The sequence below is a fragment of the Ochotona curzoniae genome, unplaced genomic scaffold (genome assembly GCF_017591425.1).
Source record: "Ochotona curzoniae isolate NIBS_2020 unplaced genomic scaffold, NIBS_Ocur_1.0 contig_2404, whole genome shotgun sequence".
Taxonomy (NCBI): domain Eukaryota; kingdom Metazoa; phylum Chordata; class Mammalia; order Lagomorpha; family Ochotonidae; genus Ochotona; species Ochotona curzoniae.
This window is the reverse complement of record NW_024465451.1, coordinates 5,380,811-5,400,989: the sequence shown is the minus strand read 5'-3', so window position 1 is coordinate 5,400,989 and position 20,179 is coordinate 5,380,811. Positions and strand designations below refer to the sequence as shown.

General features: G+C 45.8%; 1 protein-coding gene across 2 annotated transcripts; it reads left to right on the top strand.

The window, feature by feature from the left end:
- The first annotated feature begins 1,851 nt into the window (after positions 1–1,851).
- SFPQ (splicing factor proline and glutamine rich) lies at positions 1,852–17,109 on the top strand. Of its 2 annotated transcripts, XM_040974187.1 has the most exons (13): positions 1,860–2,803; positions 3,397–3,585; positions 3,817–4,118; positions 4,217–4,312; positions 5,078–5,274; positions 5,355–5,439; positions 6,700–6,817; positions 7,367–7,415; positions 7,496–7,617; positions 9,900–12,957; positions 16,202–16,248; positions 16,721–16,807; positions 17,036–17,109. In XM_040974187.1, exons 1-10 carry the CDS (start codon positions 1,949–1,951, stop codon positions 10,035–10,037), a joined length of 2,151 nt encoding a protein of 716 aa, XP_040830121.1. In that variant the 5' UTR covers positions 1,860–1,948; the 3' UTR covers positions 10,038–12,957; positions 16,202–16,248; positions 16,721–16,807; positions 17,036–17,109. The 2 variants fall into 2 exon arrangements, with proteins under 2 accessions (XP_040830122.1, XP_040830121.1); XM_040974188.1 differs by lacking the exon at positions 9,900–12,957 and having other exon boundaries at positions 1,852–2,803.
- Positions 17,110–20,179: the final 3,070 nt, after the last annotated feature.

The following is a 20,179-nucleotide window of genomic DNA, read 5'->3' as shown; positions in this document are numbered from 1 at the left end:
ACGGACGTGTGGATGGCTAACATAGGAATGACTGTTGTGGGTGGGAATCTGAAAGTGCCAGGTGAGCTATCCAAAGGACTGGTGAAAGATGGACAGAAGTGGAAGAGAGCAGTGGTCCAGTGTCCAGAAGCTAGGGATTTTGAAAAGTCCTACTGACTGGTTCCACATTGATTTTGCATTTTTTAATTTGTTTTTCCAAAGCAAGCACTTGAAAAATGTTAGTTATTTAAAAAGAGGGTTAGAATTCTAGCTCTAGTTCATAGGATATTACAATATTTTACGTGCAGCTAATTCCCACAACCTGGTTCTTTACCATGAGCTGAAAACACCAGACGCAACGAAGTATCTTAGGAGGTTTATTCCAGAGTGATAGGGTGATAGGAACTAGTGGAGGTTGTGGAAATCAGATAAAAGGGGAGAAGGAAGCAGCTGGGGCATTTTTATGCAGGTAGACCCACAAGGTTGGGGGGGTGGGGATTGGGAGGGTTTGAGGGCAGGCCCCAGGGGATTAGTGCCTGGGGATCATTGGTGAGTTGGTGGTATTGGGGAAGGGGCTGGAAGATTGGGGGTGGGATTCTCAGGTGAAATGCTGGGTTACATCTGATTGGTGGATGGCTGGACTGGTGAGAATTTCGTGAGCTGAGAGGAAGAAGGAATGGTGCCGGGTCCAGGGAGGGATATTGGAATAACTTACATAAAAAAAGAAAACAGTATTTGAAAGGCAGAAAGACAGAAAGAGACTGACACAGTCAGGGAGATCTCCCATCTGATGGTTCATTCCCTAAATGCAGCTCCTCCAGGCAGGGTTGGGGCAGGATAAGACCCCGGACCTAGGACATCAGGGCAGGCTCCCCAAGAGAGTGGAACAGAGCCAAGCACTTGAGCCATCACTTCTGCTGCCTGGGACGTGCCTTCGCAGAAAGTTGGAACCTGGGCAGTCCCATAAAGGCAGCAGGTACCACTAGAACAAATGCCTGCTTAAAAGTATATATATATAATATACATATATATATATATATATTTTTTTTATTGGAAAGGCAGATTTACAAAGAGAAGGAGACACAGACAGAAAGATCTCCCGGGCGCTGGTTCACTCCTCAAATGACCGCAAAGGTCAAAGCCCAATGACAGGAAGCCAGGAGCTTCTTCTGGGTCTCCCTCGGGGGGTGCAGGGTCCCAAGGCTTTGGGCCGTCCTCGACTGCTTTCCCAGGCCGCACGCAGGGAGCTAGAAGCTAAGTGGGGCCAACGGGACATGAACCGGCGTCCATATGGATACCGACGTTTGCATGAGATTAACCAATTGAACTATCGCGTCTGGCCCAACAACCCTGTATTTCTACAAGGTTCCATGCTGAAATCCCTATAGGTGAGGTGTGCTTACAATTGCAAAGATTTTATTTCTCCAACTTTACTGGCTCCGCCTGAGCTAGAATTGGTAACAGCGCCTCAGTTTGCGATTCAGAACCCGTAGAGCATTTGCTTTTCCAAGCAACGCTATCACCCAAGTGCTAACAGGAGCAATCAAGCCCGAGAAATCCATGGCTGCTTAAGGACTTGGTTATTGGCTTTCCCCGGAAAATCGCTCCAGCGAACCATTCAAATTTCCCCCTAGCAAATCACAGCGGCAGACAGCCAGCTTCCTCTAGTTCATTGGCCAACCGGAAACTTCAGAGCCCCCTCCGCACGTATTCTTCCCGCCTCTTACCGGAAGCCAATTGGAAAGATTCGCTCTTCGTCACGCAGCGTCATCTAGTACCGCGTCTGCCATTGGCTGCTGTAACTTGTCCATCAACTAGTAGGCGGGTCTGTGAGAACCTGGGCTATATAAGAAGAGGACAAAGGCGGCGCGCCGCCTGTGTCATCCGCCATTTTGTGCGAAGCAAGGTGGCCTCCACGTTCCCCGAGCGTCTTCTGCGCTTCTGCCTCGACCGCCCCTTGACCGCACCAATGTCTCGGGACCGGTTCCGGAGTCGCGGCGGCGGCGGCGGCGGCTTCCACCGGCGCGGAGGAGGCGGCGGCCGCGGTGGCCTTCACGACTTCCGCTCCCCGCCGCCAGGCATGGGCCTTAACCAGAACCGTGGTCCGATGGGTCCCGGCCCGGGCGGCCCTAAGCCCCCAATCCCGCCGCCGCCTCCGCACCAGCAGCAGCAACAGCAGCCGCAGCCGCAACCCCCGCCGCAGCAGCAACCTCCTCCACAGCAGCCGCCGCCGCATCAGCCGCCGCCGCCGCATCCACAAGCGCATCCTCAGCAGCAGCCGCCGCCGCCGCCGCAGCAGCAGCAGGACTCGTCCAAGCCCGTCGTGCCGCAGGGACCCGGGCCGGCTCCCGGGGTCGGGACGGCGCCGCCGGCCTCGGGCACGGCTCCACCGGCCACGCCGCCGGCCACCGGCGCCCCTCCGGGCCCGGGGCCCACCCCGACGCCGCCCCCCGCCGTGACCGCCGCCCCTCCGGGGGCGCCCCCGCCGGCCCCGCCGACCAGCGGCGTCCCGACCACTCCCCCGCAGACCGGGGGCGGCCCGCCGCCTCCACCCCCGCCGGCCGCCGGCCCCGTCCCGGGGCCAGGGCCTAAGCCGGGTCCCGGTCCCGGAGGCCCGAAAGGAGGCAAGATGCCCGGAGGCCCGAAACCCGGCGGCGGCCCGGGCCTGGGCACGCCCGGCGTGCACCCGAAGCCTCCGCACCGGGGCGGCGGGGAGCCTCGCGGGGGTCGCCAGCATCACCCGCCCTACCACCAGCAGCACCACCAGGGCCCTCCGCCCGGCGGGCCCGGCGGCCGCAGCGAAGAGAAAATCTCGGACTCGGAGGTGAGTCGCTCCTAAGATGGCGGCGGCCCCCTCGGCTCTCCGCGCCATGCCAGGCCTCCATCTTGTCGGCGGCGCGAGGGGCGCGTGCGCGGCGGGGTGGGACCGGGGCCGGCGGGACCCTGGGGGCGGGCCGGCGTGGATCTGGTGGGCTTCTGGGTGTCTGGGAGGTCGGAGCCGGCCGGGGGCCGCGGGACCTGGTAGACTGGGCTGTGTTGGAAAGGGGTGGCCGGGGAGGAGGCGTGCGGTGGGGCTAGGGTCCTGGGAGCGGGCCGTGGTGGACCTGTTGGGTCGGATGGGGGGTCTTTGAGGTCGGTGGCAGTGGGGCCCGCGGCGTGGCGGGCCGGGCCGTCCTGGTCCCGGGTCGGTTGTATGTTTGAGGTCGGTGGCCGAGGGAGTCGGGGCGCTCCGCCGGCTGCGTGCATGTCGGGGTTAGTGAGCGGTTGAGAAGGGATTCTTTGTGCCGCCCAGGCGGGGATTGCGTTCCAGCGTCTCTTCCTAGTGTTGGGAGAAGCTCCGTTTTGATATTAAACGGAAAAGCCCAGTCGGGGGTTTTCGTGCTTGGCGTTCGAAACATTCTCTCCCTGTTTCCTTAGGGGTTCAAAGCTAACTTGTCTCTGCTGAGGAGGCCTGGAGAGAAAACTTACACTCAGCGTTGTCGGTTGTTCGTTGGGAACCTACCCGCTGATATCACTGAGGACGAGTTCAAAAGGTTGTTTGCTAAATACGGAGAGCCCGGAGAAGTTTTTATCAACAAAGGCAAAGGATTCGGATTTATTAAACTTGTGAGTGTAACTGCTTGATTTCGCATAGTGTGAGGAAATACGAGGGGCTGGCTTTGGCCCATTGCGAATGTTTTTTGAATCGGGAGAGATGGAGTTGGTTACATGTCACCTGCTCAGGAGATAACTTGCTGCTCAGGAAAAGGGGGTGGGGTTGGTTGGAGGTGGAGGGATGGCTGGGGAGGAATTAGGATTGGTTTGGGTCGTTGACACGAGTTTCCCCAATACTTACAGGAATCTAGAGCTCTGGCTGAGATTGCCAAAGCTGAACTTGATGATACGCCCATGAGGGGTAGACAGCTTCGGGTTCGCTTTGCCACACATGCTGCCGCCCTTTCTGTTCGCAATCTGTCTCCGTATGTTTCCAATGAACTGTTGGAAGAAGCCTTTAGCCAGTTTGGTCCGATTGAGAGGGCTGTTGTAATTGTGGATGATCGTGGGCGATCCACAGGGAAAGGTATCGTGGAATTTGCTTCTAAGCCAGCAGCAAGGAAGGCTTTCGAACGATGCAGCGAAGGAGTGTTCCTGCTGACAACGTAAGTGTCCCCGGGTGTGTTCATCCTCTGCTGAGTGCGTTCACGTGTTGAAGGAGGAGGTCGCCATGCGACGGCTGACATGGGCTCTCTGTCCTCAGGACTCCGCGTCCAGTCATTGTGGAGCCGCTGGAACAGCTAGACGACGAGGACGGCCTTCCCGAGAAGCTGGCTCAGAAGAATCCCATGTATCAAAAGTAAGGCTGATGAAAATAATGTCTTCGCTCTGACTTTCCGATTTTGTTTAAAACGTCAACAGAATTATTTAGTAGTGGGCTATTTGACGTTGCTCGTTTAGTGAGATTGTGAAGTGTTTTGGCAGACAGTGTTTGAGCTTGGAAACCAGCTAAATGTGCTGTTCTGAGCGGACCTGGGATTGCTTGCTCATTGTGTTGGAGCTGTTTGTGCTTTTCTTTTTTTTTTTAATTTATTTTATTTTATTGGAAAGTCAGATATACATAGAGGAGAGACAGAGGAAGATCTTCAATCCGATGAATCACTCCCCAAGTGAGCGCAACGGTGGGTGCTGCGCCGATCTAGAGCCAGGAGCTCTTCCAGGTCTGCCACGCGGCTGCAGGGTCCCAAGGCTTTGGGTCATCCTACATTCCCAGGCCACAAGCAGGGAGCTGGATGGAAAGTGGCACTGCTGGGATTAAAACCGTTACTTTTAGGGCGAGGACTTTATCTGCTAGGCCATGGTGCCAGGCCCCAATTTGGGCTTTCTAACCATATTGTTTCTACGATCGTGATTTCTAATTGATACAGCATGAAAGTGAGTGTTTATGTATTTAAATATTATTAAAGCATGTTGGTCATAAATAAGCAAATTAATCTACAAGGTTGATGACAGGGAATGTTTTCCGTGTGCACCTATGTGATTCCTTACTAACGTTAGCCCTGGAAAAAGACCATTCTTCAAGGAATCCTAGTATGCATCCAGCTAAAATTCCACGTCTTTTCAGGGAGAGAGAAACTCCTCCTCGCTTTGCTCAGCATGGCACATTTGAGTATGAGTACTCCCAGCGATGGAAGTCTCTGGATGAAATGGAGAAACAGCAGAGAGAACAAGTTGAAAAAAATATGAAGGATGCAAAGGATAAATTGGAGAGCGAGATGGAAGATGCTTACCATGAGCATCAGGCGAATCTTTTGCGCCAAGGTAAAAATTCTCCCAAGTTGCCTTTTGAATATGAAAGCCTTATTGTATGTGTAGCCAAAACAACGTTTTCTGCTGTTTAGATCTAATGAGACGCCAGGAAGAATTAAGACGTATGGAAGAGCTTCACAATCAAGAAATGCAGAAGCGTAAAGAAATGCAATTGAGGTAAAGTTTGTTCCTTTGAAACTTCTCTGCACTGAAATTCTGATATTGAGGGCATGGGGGGAAATGTTCTCGCTGCTCTGCTCTCCTAGGGTCCTATGCTGGTTTTAGCATTAAGTTCATTGGGAGGCAGATAATTGGCCCCACATGTAAGATGCGTGCATCCTACATTTTTCTTTACAGTGCCTTGCATGCACACCATGGCAGACATCATAATAATAGCACTTGTAATTGTTCCAGTTGGGAGATTGTCAAAGTTTGTGGAAAGGGAAATAAAGGTTCAAATGCCAGTGTTATTGCACAACTGGCTAATACTACTTTCCACATGTAATAGTTCAATTCCTCAGGGGCACCAGTTCTGGAACTGCTTACTGCTTGTGCTTGGGTGGTGAAATGAGGACCAAAGTGCCTTAGGGCTCTGTCACACTAGTGACCCTTTATGAAATGAATCAGGAGATGGAAGACCTTTTTTCTCTCGGTCTCCATAACTGCCTTACAAATATTGATTTGAAAGACTAAGGAAGGTCTTCTGCCTACTGGTTGGACTCCCCAGTTGGCTGCAGGAAACAGCCAGGAATTTGCTCACAGTTTCCCACTGGTGTAGGAGCCCAAGCACTTGGATTGTCCTGTTGCTTTTGCTGGTCGCCTGGGAGCTGGATTGGAAGTGGAGCGGCTGGGAGTTGAACTGGCATGACTACAGGATCCACTATGGCAGATGGTAGCTTTACCCACTGTGCCACAATATTGGCCCCCCCCTTTTTTTTTTAAGGAAGATCGTAGTATGAACACAGCATGTTTTATGAACCTTGTATAGTCAAATGAAAGGTTTTTTGCTGATGAAATACTTTGCTTGCCAGGAGATAATGCTTTGCTTTTTTTTTGCTATTTTTTTAAAAAAGACTTATTTACACAGAAGGATCTATCATGCTATGGTTAGCCGCCCCCCCCACCCCCCAGTAGCCAAAAATGAGCTGGTCCAAAAGCAGGAGCATCTTCCAGGTTCCCTACACGGGTGCAGGATCCCAAGGCTTTGGTCCATCCTCAGCTGCTTTCACCATAATCGGAACTGTGTGGGGAAGTAGAGCTGCGGGGACATGAACCAGTGGCTGTATGGTATTGCTGGCAGTTTGAGGTGCGCGATTAGCTAGCTGAGCTAATGTTCTGATCCCTTTGTCCTAATCCAGACTTTAACTTTCTTAGGAAAACTGCTAGTTTTCTTCAAATTAAATATTGAAAGATGGTTTATACATTTAATATTTGTAGGCAAGAGGAAGAACGACGTAGAAGGGAAGAGGAGATGATGATCCGTCAACGGGAGATGGAAGAACAAATGAGACGCCAAAGAGAGGAAAGTTACAGCCGTATGGGTTACATGGACCCAGTAAGTCAACTAAAATTTGTAGGTTATTTAACCATTTAAATACAAAAGTATTCGCAAGAACAGCTGTGGAAAATGAGCATTTTGCATAAAGTACACATGTATTCCAAAATATTTTCAAGATAATTTTCCTTTTGAGAGACTTCCCCAATGCTCTAATTGGCCTGCGCTGGGTCAGGCTGAAGCCCAGGAGCCAGGAGGCGCCATCTATCTCCTTGTGCCAACATCTCCAAGGGCACCTTAGTAGGAAGCTGGACTTGTAACCCAGGCACTCCAGAATGGAATGCAGATGTCCAAACCAACTACTTAAAAGGCTAGACCAGAGTCCCTGCTGCCCCCCTGCTTTTTTTAAATAAGTGTTTGAGTACTCTGAGTTTAAGTTTTTGAGTGCGTTATTGCATAGGACAAATTTGACTTCTGGTGGAGTGTTGGGATTGGAGTTTGATTAATTCGTAGTGCCAATTTAAAAAATACATTAGATGGTGGCACAAATGCCTTTAGGAGCTTTCCTTCTTTAGTACAGGTGAATGAAAGATGCTTTATTTCTTCCAGAGAGAAAGAGACATGAGAATGGGAGGTGGAGGAGCAATGAACATGGGAGGTAGGTATGAAAGCTAAATCAACAATAGCTACTGGAAGCTGTATTCTGGTGGAGATGTAACCAATGTTTTTGTTTCCCAGATCCCTATGGTTCAGGAGGCCAGAAATTTCCACCTCTAGGTGGTGGTGGTGGCATAGGTTACGAAGCTAACCCTGGAGTTCCACCAGCAACCATGAGTGGTTCCATGATGGGAAGCGACATGGTAATGTATCCTGTGGGACGTAGTACGAAGGAAATTATTCCCAAAACTGAATCTGCTTATTTTTTTTTAAGTAGGTTCTGACTGGACCTCTTAGTTCCCCTCTTACCACATGGTGAACATATAATGCTGAGGGATACTTTGGCAATGTAGAATTCAGTGTGTGGTGACCTAAAAATATGGTGACCAGAGGAGCCGATGTTGTTAGTATGTGGAATTATTGTTGGCAATTAGTAGGTTGAGGTGCTTTCTGCTCTGTTATTGCTGGTGCGCTCTTGAACTTCCAGTGCACAGCAAATCCAAATCTAGAGGTTAGATAATGTATCTGATTATTCTACACCCAAGTGAACATGATTAAATGGCAAACTCGTTCAAGCTGGTATTTGCCATAAGTAGGAGTCAGACTTGAGCTCTGTAGGTCTAGACCTGTTTTATGACATGTAGGACTTTGATCTCTATTTGCTGTGGCTTCTGTCCCATTGGGGAATTGATTAGTGTTTTGACTCGTCGTTTTTCTGCCTGTTGGGCCTGTCTGTAGGTACATCTTCTAAAAAAACTGACATCTCTGTTTTGCTACAAGATAGCAAAAAAAAAAATTCTGTATACTAATTGTATGGGTTTGATCTGACCCTTCTTCACGCTATCCTGTTTTAGGGATACAGATAGCCTGGTAGATCCTTCACCATGATCAGTGAATTGGTGTGACTGGCTGCATTAGGGTTTTACAGATCTTCAGTACGGAGTTGTGGTGGGTTTCAGTGCATTTTTACAGCTGCCTTCAATTTGAGTAGTTCACCCTACAGGTAGGCGTTGGGTAAAAGGGGGAGCTGCGGTGTGTAGCTCAGAAGACTGATTTTATAAATAGAAACGTAAGGATATAGTATGGGGCCTCACCTAATTAAAATCTACCCTTGGCTTGAGAGCTAAGAGTTTCTAAATGGCTGGGTTAAATGCAGTGCTGTTAGCGTTGTTCAAATTAATTTTCAAAATATGTGGCTAACAGTTGGGTTTATATATTTGCTAAAGACATTGTTAGGTATGTATCAAATTTGTAGGATTAATCTGTCATGTTCCTGTAGTTTACATGTTAGAAAACCAGTAGCTAGCTCTTGGGCACTATGAGCTGCTGCAACCATGAAACCTCCAGCTAGCCTTTAAAGTACATGATGAAACCATAAAGGTTTTAATTAAGATTTTAAACAAAGGATTGCAGTTTAGGCTTTTCCAGTAGTCAATAATGTTTGTAAAATCCACCAGATTATACATGGAATAATTCATCTGTCTTGCAACTTGAGGTTCTTTGGAGAAATATTCTCAGTAATGAATTTGGAGAGGCATGGCCTTGGGCTTGATTCCTGTAGGTTTCTGCTGTTTCCAGTCTACAGGTACCTGTAACTAGACCAGTGATGATGTCACTGCTTTATCACAATCGCTTTAGCTTAGTGTCATGCTGCTTGGGAGACCTACCTACAGTAGGGAATTGTAACAGTGTCTGCATTTACAAGAGACTTAAGGGAAAAGTTGGGTATTTGTAGGTGGGCTGTATGTTCAGTTTGCAAAATCACAGATTAATTCTGTGAACATGATTGTTTCTGGTTATTAGTGATGGTGCTGAAGTTGGTATCCCTGTGAGAATATGCAACACAAGTTTTTTAAATCAAGTTTAACTGTGCCGGTAATGAATCTATTAGTCTTTATGCCTTTTCCTTTTGTAGTCCGGTAGCATTTTGTTAAAACATTCAACCTTTTAAGATTTCTGCAACTTAGCAGATGTGTCTTAAGATCTTGAAAAGCACAAGGTTTCTTATGCAGCACATGCCACTAACTGGTGAGTAGGTCTTTGTCACTTCATGGAGTGAGTTGGTTCTGTCTGAGCTTACTTACTTCTTAGGGTTACTTGGAGATTTAATTTTCTGTTCAGACCTTGAAAGTCAGTTTGCAAGCTTCTCAGTGGGTTAATCTGATGTGAAATTTCTTAGAAGTCATTTTGGAATGGATTTTCACATCTGCACTAATTTTTAAACTTTTTAGCACTTCAGAGAAGGTGATCTATTCTTTGAAACAGGTGTATGAGAATGGCTCAAGTGGGAACATACCACAAGGCATGTATTATCGTAAACTAATTTTCAAATTACCCTTTTTTCCTTTCTATGTTCCCGGTACCTGTGGATCGACTCATTGGTGATTGTATCGACGAACGTTGACTACGGAACCTTCTAAAATATTTACTTAACACACATGGACATCAACTACATATAATGAACTGTTAATTACTGTTCCAATAGCGTACTGAGCGCTTTGGGCAGGGAGGTGCGGGGCCTGTGGGTGGACAGGGTCCTAGAGGAATGGGGCCTGGAACTCCAGCAGGATATGGTAGAGGCAGAGAAGAGTATGAAGGCCCCAACAAAAAGCCCCGATTTTAGGTGTGATATCTAGGCTTTCATTCCAGTTTGTTTTTGTCCTTTCTTGTTTAGATACTGATCTTTTAAATTCTTGCATTTTAGTAAGAAAGCTACCTTTTTATGGATGTTAGCAGCTTATTGACCGGATATTTGTAAATGGTCTGTTTGGGCAGGTAAAATTATGTAATGCAGTGTTTGAAACAGGAGAAAAAAATTTTCTTTTTATTTCCTTTTTAATTTTTTTTAACTGTATAATGTCCCTCAAGTTATGGCAGTGTACCTGTGCCACTGAATTTCCGAAGTGTACCAATTTTTTTTTTACTGTGCTTCAAATAAATAGAAAAAAAATAGTTAATATTGATCTTCAACTTTGCCATTCATGCTTCTGCACATTAGGCTGAGAAGTCCACTTTGAAAGCATGGACGTGTCTAGGGCTTGAATGGCAAGTGCCATTTCTAGATGTATGTGGAGGCTAAGTACTGCTTTCTAAAGATCCGTGCCCCCTTGTTTTAAACCGAAGAGATGAAGACTGAAGTAGTTTCATGATTTATTTGGCATTATAGGAAGCAAGCTTTGGTGCTAAGTATTTTTTAAATGGTTATGTAAGCAAAGCTGAACTGTAAATCTTTTCATTCAGGAATATGTAATTAAGATTGTGGAATGGATGTAAGATGATTGGTAGAGGAGAGACCGGGTTTGGTTATGGCTCTTTCATGGCCCCATGATCTATCTCTTTGTTGAAAGGTTTTGAAAAATGGAAAGATTTTTGTTGCCTTTCCCCATTCTTGTTTTTAAAGGAACAGCAGAATCCCAAGCCCTTCAAATGGCTTGTATTGAACTTTTACATTTGAATTAAAGATTGTTAAACATGAAACCTTTTCATGTATTACTTCAAGTAATTTATAAAGATGGGGTTTAGCCTGAAACAGCTTGAAAGCTAGTTACCCTAAAGTACAGCTAGCTGTATACACACATGGTGTACTCTGCAACTTAAATCTCCTTGTGCTACCTCTGTTGGGCAGATCTGTAGGACTATAAAAATCTATTGGTCCTCTTCTAAGAGCGAGTGGTGATTGTTGACTAATAGGGTTGCAGATAACAATTCTTAACTGCAAATTTGCTAACCAGTTTGATATAGCTTTTAATGTAGCACTGAATCAAAAGAATTGCTTATGCTGCAAATCTTCCCACCATAAAGCTTTGGAGTGTTGCGATGGTGTTGTCAGTCAATTGTCAACTTCATTGAATCTCCAACTCTATTGCAGATGGTTTCCTGTTGTCTACTAGTACAACGGGGGCTGATTTCCCAGTGTAAACATGCTAGAGAAGCAACTTGCTAATGCTAAGTAAAGCAATTGAATGGCTGGCTTTGTTCTTAGTTGATTCCATTCAAATCTGTACATTATAGTACTTTCACTATGGAATGTGTCTGCCTTTTACCTCTGTTCTTGGTGCTAATTGGTAAAAGAAATTCTAAATCAAGCCTTTCAAACATGCTGAAGTTTAGTATTGTGCCTGAGTCTATAAGGAGATCCATTGTTAATTCAGTACTCTGTCTATTGGAAGCAGGATAGCATTAAAACACCAGTGGAATATAAGCGCACATTACCAACTTGTGGTGCATAATGTGCTAATTGAGGCAGAAAGTCTGACATGTTCGTTTTTTATTCACTGACCCACTGAAAGTAGGTAGGGATAGCCCTACGATAAATAAATTGAGGGAAGGTGTTTTACACCAAATGAAGTTAAGTGGTGGTAAATATGAGATTTCTCTTTGTGGAAACAAGGGACTTGATTTAAAAGGAGTCCGTTACAATTTGGTTGAATTGTACTGCAGGGACTCTACTGATGACAAGAAAATAAGGGTGTTCATGCGACACCCACAGAGGGTGGACGTGAATAATGTGTGGGTGGGGGTTGGTGGGGAAGTGGGAAAATCTGCCTATAAAATTAATGTTTCAGTTTATTTTTCAGATTACATGCCTTTCTTTATAAGGGATGCTGGCACAGACCCCCTTAAATTAAGCTTTTGGTAGTACTGTACCTTTGAAGAGTGGTGAAGGATGCTAATGGATTATCTCCTGGAAGTTGTGGCTTTTGAGACCCTTGCTGTGGGCTGTAGAATTGCTAAAGGATGTTTAGCAATTAATGTACTTAGTGACCACTGACCTTTGACTCGCCATCACTGCATGAGCAGTGTACCAAGGGTTGTAAGACTCGTACTTTTGAGTAAGTTTGGGAATGTATGATAGATTCTAGCCTAATGTGAATTTAAGTCATCTTAAAATAAGTAATTTCCTGAAAGTTGACCTGAAACTTTGGGCGGGAAGGGGAAAGTGATGATTTTTTGAAGTATTGTAGCCATTTTTCTCATTTTAGGAAGGCTGCCCCATTTCCTCTTCTCCACTTTATTCTTGTAATTTAAAGAGGAACATTGGTTTTTAAAAAACTTGTTTCTACAAATCTTTATATACTACATTGTTTAAGATCCCAGTATATTCATTTGATAGTCTGTAAGCTTAACCCATTGGCTCACATTACTTAAAACCTTAATCCTGCCTGCTCATGACATAGAGTGAAGACATGTAAACCCCACCACTCCTGTTAGATGTACTGTATTATATCACTAATCAGATAACAGTTTGGGGAGCCGTAATGTTATACCTGTGCAATCTTTATAAGTGGCATATTATGGCAGATGAAAATTTAGGAACTTGGCTTTTCTTGGGCAAGCCACCAAGTTGTGGCGGAATGTTTTCTGGTGTTCTTGGACTGCAATTATGCACTATTAAAGTAGTGGCCTGCTACATAACTGCGTTTAGCCAGCATTTCTGCAGTGCGTAACTGTGAGGAACGTAGTACCGCAAATGGCAATGGACATTAGGACCCGGATGTAGTATTCCTGCTTGCTCCAAGATTCTCATTGCCGACTGCATACAGGTAGGTAAAAAGCAATATAATCTAACTTGGTGACTTGCTATGTGCTTTTATTCCGTGGGCATTCTGACATCACACTTCTGACAATGAAATTACAGTGCAGCACCTAACACTTGTATCACAGCCGTGTGGGTTTGGGATTAGAGCTGTAATTTGTCAGGCAGAATTCAGTGCTGTTGCAGTTCTCAGAGAAAAAGTGCAAACTTGCTTCTTTGGTATATCTGATTCAGGTGTGTGGTTTTCTCTAGCTGTATTGTAACTGGCAATAACCTGGAACACTAGTGGTGTGGGGGGGAAAGGAAACCAAAACATACTTGGAAACTGGGGTGCTAAATCTTTGCACCTTGACATGGACTATAGACAACACACGTGGTGGCTAGTCTCTGCTGTAGCAAACTGACCTGCCCTTAGGCTGGCTATATCAGAAGTTTCAGTATGCAACATTGGTGATTATTCTGCAAATTGAGTAAATCAAGACTTAGAGTACAATCTTTTTTTGTTTATGTAACGTGATTGAAGGTTTTCAAAACATGAGCTCCTTGGGAACCCCTTTGTTACTAACTTGGGCTTAGATGGGAACATGATGTGACTAGCTGAAGTTACGCGATTGGTCTAACTGCCACTATGACCTGGGGTAAAGGGTGTGCCACAGCAACTAAGGAGCTGCAGCTGGACGTGTTGGTCATTCCCGTCCTAAGACTCCGTCGTGCTCTGTAGGATGACTGCATGTGTTCAGAGCAGCCTTTTGAATTTGTCTCCCTTAGCTTTGAGAGATGTGATATCACAGTCCAAACTGTTTAATTACAAGAAAAACTTCAAAAACACCTTCCTTGCTGCTTAGGACTTGTATCAACTGTTCCAGACCTCAATTTGACTTACGAAGTCTGTTTTTTTTTTTTTTTTTTTTTTTTAAGATTTATTTTTATTACAAAGTCAGATATAGAGAGGAGGGGAGACAGAGAGGAAGATCTTCCGTCTGATTTACTCCCCAAGTGAGTGCAACGGCTGGTGCTGTGCTGATCCGAAGCCAGGATCAAGGAACCTCTTCCAGGTTTCCCATGTGAGTGCAGGGTCCAAGGCTTTGGGCCATCCTCGACTGCTTTCCCAGGCCACAAGCAGGGAGCTGGATGGGAAGTGGAGCTGCCGGGATTAGAACTGGCACGTTCAAGGCGAGGACTTCAGCCACTAGGCCACGCCACTGGGCCCACAAAGTCTTTTTGGTCTCTGACCTGGTTTTTTGTCAGTTATGCATGAAAAACAACCTTTTAGATGCTTTCTCTGTGACTGGAAAGTTGGGCTTACTGTGCATAAATGCTGGTGAAAACTCCATACATGACTAAAATTTCCTTCATTGTGTCACAACAGCTTACTTACTCTCCAGCAAGTGATTCAGAGTGGGGGCAGGTTTGTGTTCCTATGTAGTCCAATCAGGCAAATAACTTGTGACTGGCTCAGTTCCTCCATACATATAATAAAATGCAGATCAAACATCAGGCACAGGACCCTGATGGGCTCCTGTGTCAGCCTACTAATCAGTGGCCAGTGCTGACCACCATGGCTTCTAGTGGTTGGAGTTCAGAAATAAAAATGTAGGTTTAACTTCTTAGCTGAAAGAATATTCAAACAATGTACTTTGGTATAACATGGACCTCAGACATCATTGGGGTGGGGGGTTAATTTTGCTTTATTCTGCTTCCACATGGTTAGTCTTTGCACTTTAGAATGAGAAACCTGTGACTTAACTTGATTCTTGTATACAGTTTGAAATTGTGAATCTTAGTACAGTGGGGGTTTATTCTTAAAGCACTCAGTCAAAAAATGGACATTAAATGGGTTTCAGTAGTAATGCTACACCAAGGTGCTTGCATTGTATTTCATAATTTTTTAATTGCAAACCAAACCAGAAATCGTTGATGAGAGCAGTATGAGATCAGAGGTGTGATGCCAGAATGCGTTTTCGTACTGCTAGGTTCTTGGAACAGGTACCGGTGCTTTCTGAAAGATGAAAGAGATGAAATGGGTACTCTGCACAGAAGGCCACAAAGCTGCAGATAATGCATAGTTCACTCTCCCCAATAGAGATGCGTGTGACTAGCTTTGGACTTAACGGGGTTGCATGTCTCCTTATTGTTAATCATTGTCAGCTGCAGTGACATGATCACAGTCCTGCACTTACTGCCTCTCCCTCAATGATTTTGGACAGGTTTTAGAGCCAGGATGTTTGTTCTGGGCCTTTATTTGGTTTTGGCTTTGGCTGATAATGTTCCAGTGCTGTCAGCTAGTGCAGTTCTCAGTGGCTGCTTACTCTTCAGGGGATTGACTGCTGCTACCCATCTGTCATTGCTGCTAGATAATGATTGGCAATTTTTAAGAGTCAACTGTGGACATTTCACAGTTGCTGGTAACAATCATAAAAATTTTGCTTTTGAACACCAGTGCTGAGGAGATTTTAATCAGGGGAAGGGAGGGTGAAAGGGTTGAATGTAGAACAGGTTAGGGATAATCTGGAGAGTGGGGGAAGTATGCAAAACGATATAGTATCCCTTATGGATGGTACATGTGCAACAGGGGACTGTTCAGTGCGCCTGTGGCTGTACTGGTACAGGGAGGAAGAAAAACCTGAGCTTGAACCAAGGTCAATCTGTGCTCTGTGGCCCTGCCAGGCATTAGAGGAAGGTGAATGTTTTCTCCCTCAGACACAGTTGCTGTCCAGTAAGGCATTGCTTCCCTGCCCTACTTAAAATTCAATGAGGACATGGAGGGGGACAAACAGGGCACATCATAGGATTGCAGGGTAAAAACTGCAGTGTTGTGTACTGGGTGAGGGGAGGGCTCCTGCTTAGGGGGTCAGCCCGCCTGAGAAGGGAGCAGCAGGGTGTGTGCTTCTTCGGGAAAGCTGATACACTCGATTGGTAAGGTAACCCTTGTCACATACCTCCACATAAGGGATAGTATATTTTGGGTTGCAGGCAAGCTTCATTGTGCTCAGACTGGTGAAACAGTTAGGCTTTTGTATTTTAAAGAAAGCTTTCTTTCTAACTCAAGGTGTCTGCTACTTTAAGAATACTTATAGATTTTTGTTTCCCCCCGTCCCCCATGAAGTTTCTCTTTTTTTTTTAAAGCAGTAACTGACCCCACTCTTTGTCTCTGGAATATTTACTCTTTAAATTTTGAAGTTAACTAGCATTTTCAAGCCTCTGCTCTATACCCCTGTCTTCCGTGCTAACTTCCTCTTGTTATTCTTTAGGTGAGGACCATTGATGTTGGCTGATACTGGAGGACTCTAACTTGAAGGTGAGTCTCTAAAAGCCCTTCACCTCTAGTGACCTTGGAGCTTCAGGTAGCTGTTTAATAGCCAAAATAATTTGATTTAGTTTGATATTCCCCTCAGTAGTTTGATTTGAACATTGATATACAATAGGATATTGTAGAAACTGTCATTTTAAAGTGCACTATTTAAGTAATGAGAATCAGAACCAGAAAGAAAGGTTGAGTTAATGGAAATGCCGATTTTTTTTCCCGGTTCTGTTCCATATTCTTACAACGTAGAGGAACAAGAGAGCTTGGCAAAGCAACAGCTAGAAGAGTGATAAACAGCTTGGGTCTCACCGAGTGCCAGGGACTTGAGTATGTTGGCTGTCCATCTTGCTAACTGAATCCTGGGGAACCCCTGCCAAAACATGTAGCCACTTAATCTCAGAATGTATGTGCTACTAAAATAGTAAGCATAATCAGAATTTATAGTGAAGAAAATAATATTTTGCAGGTGGATAAGCAATTTCTCGAAGACCTGCTACAGAGCGGGAGCCAATTTAAAGAAAGCCCTAATGTGCCAACAACCGAACATCTTTGGGTAAGCTGAGTTTTATTTTTGGATGATACAAAAGTCAATTGTAATAGAATTCACCTATGTATTAATATGGTATGCTATATATTAATGTTTATAGTATATACGGAATATATTACAGTCTTTGCGCTGAAGAAATTTCCTTGGTGCTTCTCAATAATGTTGAGTTTGAAGGGTTTGGCAAGTCACATTCTTAAATTTCATTTGGGAATAATCGTGTTTTTCAATTGGCAGGATCTGGTGAGCTGTGTCAGGACAAAGAGTACAAGGAAGAATCGACGCTTTAGGAATAAAGACATTTTTTTAAATTTTGTCTGTTGTGCTTTTCCTTAAGACTTCCAAAATTTACCATGTATATTCAACAAATGGCACAAAAGGTGTAAAAGCTGAGAAGTCCCAGTCCCGACACATGGCATTCCACGATCTAGACTGCAAATCCTGTGATTGTCCCTGTGGTCAGAGTTCCTTAGTTTAGAAGTTTCCCCCAAAGATGCTGCATTCCAACTTACCCTAGTCAACTCACATGCATGCTAGTAGTGTTACCAGCTTAGTTGTGACCCGACCCCCCCGCCCCAACAGCCCTGGTTTTTGCATGTGCCAGATTTAGCCAGCCCTCCAGCCTCACCCCTTCATCCCACCTAGGTGTGATGCAGCCTAACGGCACATCTAAGGATGGTGTCACCTTGTTCATCCAGGATCTTCCAAGCCCACTCCACATCAGATCTTGTATTTGGCAGATGGTACTGCAGTCCAATCTGACAGCTTGCTTGGGGAATCAAATGATTGATACCAATGAACAATGAACAAAACCAAGCATGAACTCCATATCCTGTGTCCATTTGAGTCCCAGTTCTCTACTCCAGTGCATTTAATTAGGGTCCCAATGCAGTACCCTAGCAGCTAATCTTGGATGTGCCATGATTCCATTTGGGCACCGGTTCTAATCCCAACAGCCCCGCTTCCCATCCTGTCCCTGCTCGTGGTCTGGGAAAACAGTGGAGAATGGCCCAAAACTTTGGGCCCCTGCACCCGTGTGGGAGACCCAGAAGAGGCTCCTGGCTTTGAATTGGTTGGTACAGCTCCAGCCATTGCAGCCATTTGGGGAATGAACAGATGGAAGATCTGTCCTCTTGCATCTAACTTTCCAATAAAAATAAATGTTTAATCTGAACATTGGGCCCAGTGCTGTAACTTAGTAACTAAATCCTGATCACCCACTAAGATCCCATATGGGAGTTGGTCCATAACCTGGTTGCTCCACTTTCTATTTAGCTCCCTGCTTCTGACCTGAAAAGAGTAGATGAGAGTCCAAAGCTTTGGAACCCTGCACCTGCGTGGAAGGCCCAGAAGAGGCTTTTGGCTTTTGGCTTTGGGTCAGCTGCGCTCTGGTCATTGCAGATACTTGGGGAATGAAATGATAGTCTTTCTGTATATGTTTGCTTCAATAAAAGTGAAAGTGTCTAAAATTTTAAAATTTATTTTTAAGTGACTTACTGAGGGCCTGGCATGATAGTGTAGCGGCTAAAATCCTTGCCTTGAATGCACTGGTTCTAATCCCAGTGGCCCACTTCCCATCCAGCTCCCTGCTTGTGGCCTGGGAATGTAGTCGAGGATAGCCCAAAGCCTTGGGACCCTGCACCCACGTGAGAGACCTGGAAAAAGCTCCTAGCTCCTGGCTTTGGATTGGCTCAGCTCCAGCCATTGCTGTCACTTAGGGAGTGAACTATCTGATGGAAGATATTCCTCTCTGTATATCTGCCTTTCCAATAAAAATCTTTTGGGGGTAGCGCAGTGGTTAAGGTCCTCGCCTTGCACGCCCAGGATCCCATATGGGTGCAGGTTCTAATCCCGGCAGCCCTGCTTCCCATTCAGCTCCCTGCGTGTGGCCCTGGAAAGCAGTCGAGGATGGCCCAAAGCCTTGGGTCACCACTGCACCCCTGCGGGAGACCCAGAAGAAGTTCCCGGATCCTGGCTTCGGATCAGCATAGCATCAACTGTTGTGCTCACTTGGGGAGTGAATCATCAGGCGGAAGATCTTCCTCTCTGTCTCTCCTCTCTGTATATCCGCCTTTCCACTAAAAATAATAATAAAATAAATCTTCTTTAAAAATGAGTTACTGAGGGCCCGGCGCGGTGGCGCAAGTGGTTAAAGTCCTCGCCTTGCACCCCCGGGATCCCATATGGGCGCCGGTTCTAATCCCGGCAGCCCCGCTTCCCTTCCAGCTCCCTGCCTGTGGCCTGGGAAAGCAGTCGAGGACGGCCCAAAGCTTTGGGAACCTGCACCCGCGTGGGAGACCTGGAAGAGGCTCCTGGCTTCGGATCGGCATAGCATCGACCCGTTGCGCTCACTTGGGGAGTGAATCATCGGACGGAAGATCTTCCTCTCTGTCTCTCCTCTCTGTATATCCGCCTTTCCAATGAAAAAATAATAAAAATAAATCTTTAAAAAAAAAAAGTTACTGAAATAGTGAATGATTAATTTTCCATTGGAGAATCAATGGAATTTTTCTTTCCTGAACAAAATGATTTTCTACAGTATAATTGAGGCTCCTTGGTTCTATTATCAATCCGTACTTTGCTCTTTCATCTTTTGCTTCTTTTCGGTAACTTGTTTAAGTTTTTGTAAAGCTACTTTAAAAGTTTATCTGGCTTACTTGAAGGAGAAAAATATTTGAGAAAGAGGTCTCCCATCCACTGATTTCAACTCCTCAAATGCTCTCAACAACCAGAGGTGAGACAGGCCTCACAGAAGAGTCAGGAACTCTGTTGGTGAGCTGTGTAGGTAGCAGAGCCCCAACCGCCTGCGCTGTCTGTTCCCACTAAGGGTGCAGATCAGCAGGAAGCTGGAGCGAAGTGGGAGCTGCTGGGACAGGGCCATCTCCGTGTTTTCACCATTGTACCAAAAGCCCTGTCCAGGTATTTTGTTTTGTTTTCATTGGAAGCAAATCTAATTTGACCCTCATAGCCTTTTCCTTCTTTTGTGTTAGGTCCTGCAAGGCTGTTACATATATATATATATATATATTTTAAAGATTTATTTTTATTATTTTTTTATTGGAAAGGCGGATATACAGAGAGGAGAGACAGAAAGGAAGATCTTCCGTCCGATGATTCACTCCCCAAGTGAGCGCAACGGGCCGATACTATGCCGATCCGAAGCCAGGAGCCTCTTCCGGGTCTCCCACGCAGGTGCAGGTTCCCAAAGCTTTGGGCCGTCCTCGACTGCTTTCCCAGACCACAGGCAGGGAGCTGGAAGGGAAGCGGGGCTGCCGGGATTAGAACCGGCGCCCAAATGGGATCCCGGGCGTGCGAGGCGAGGACCTTTAACTACTTGCGCCACCGCGCCGGGCCCTACATATATATATTTTTAAGGTTTAT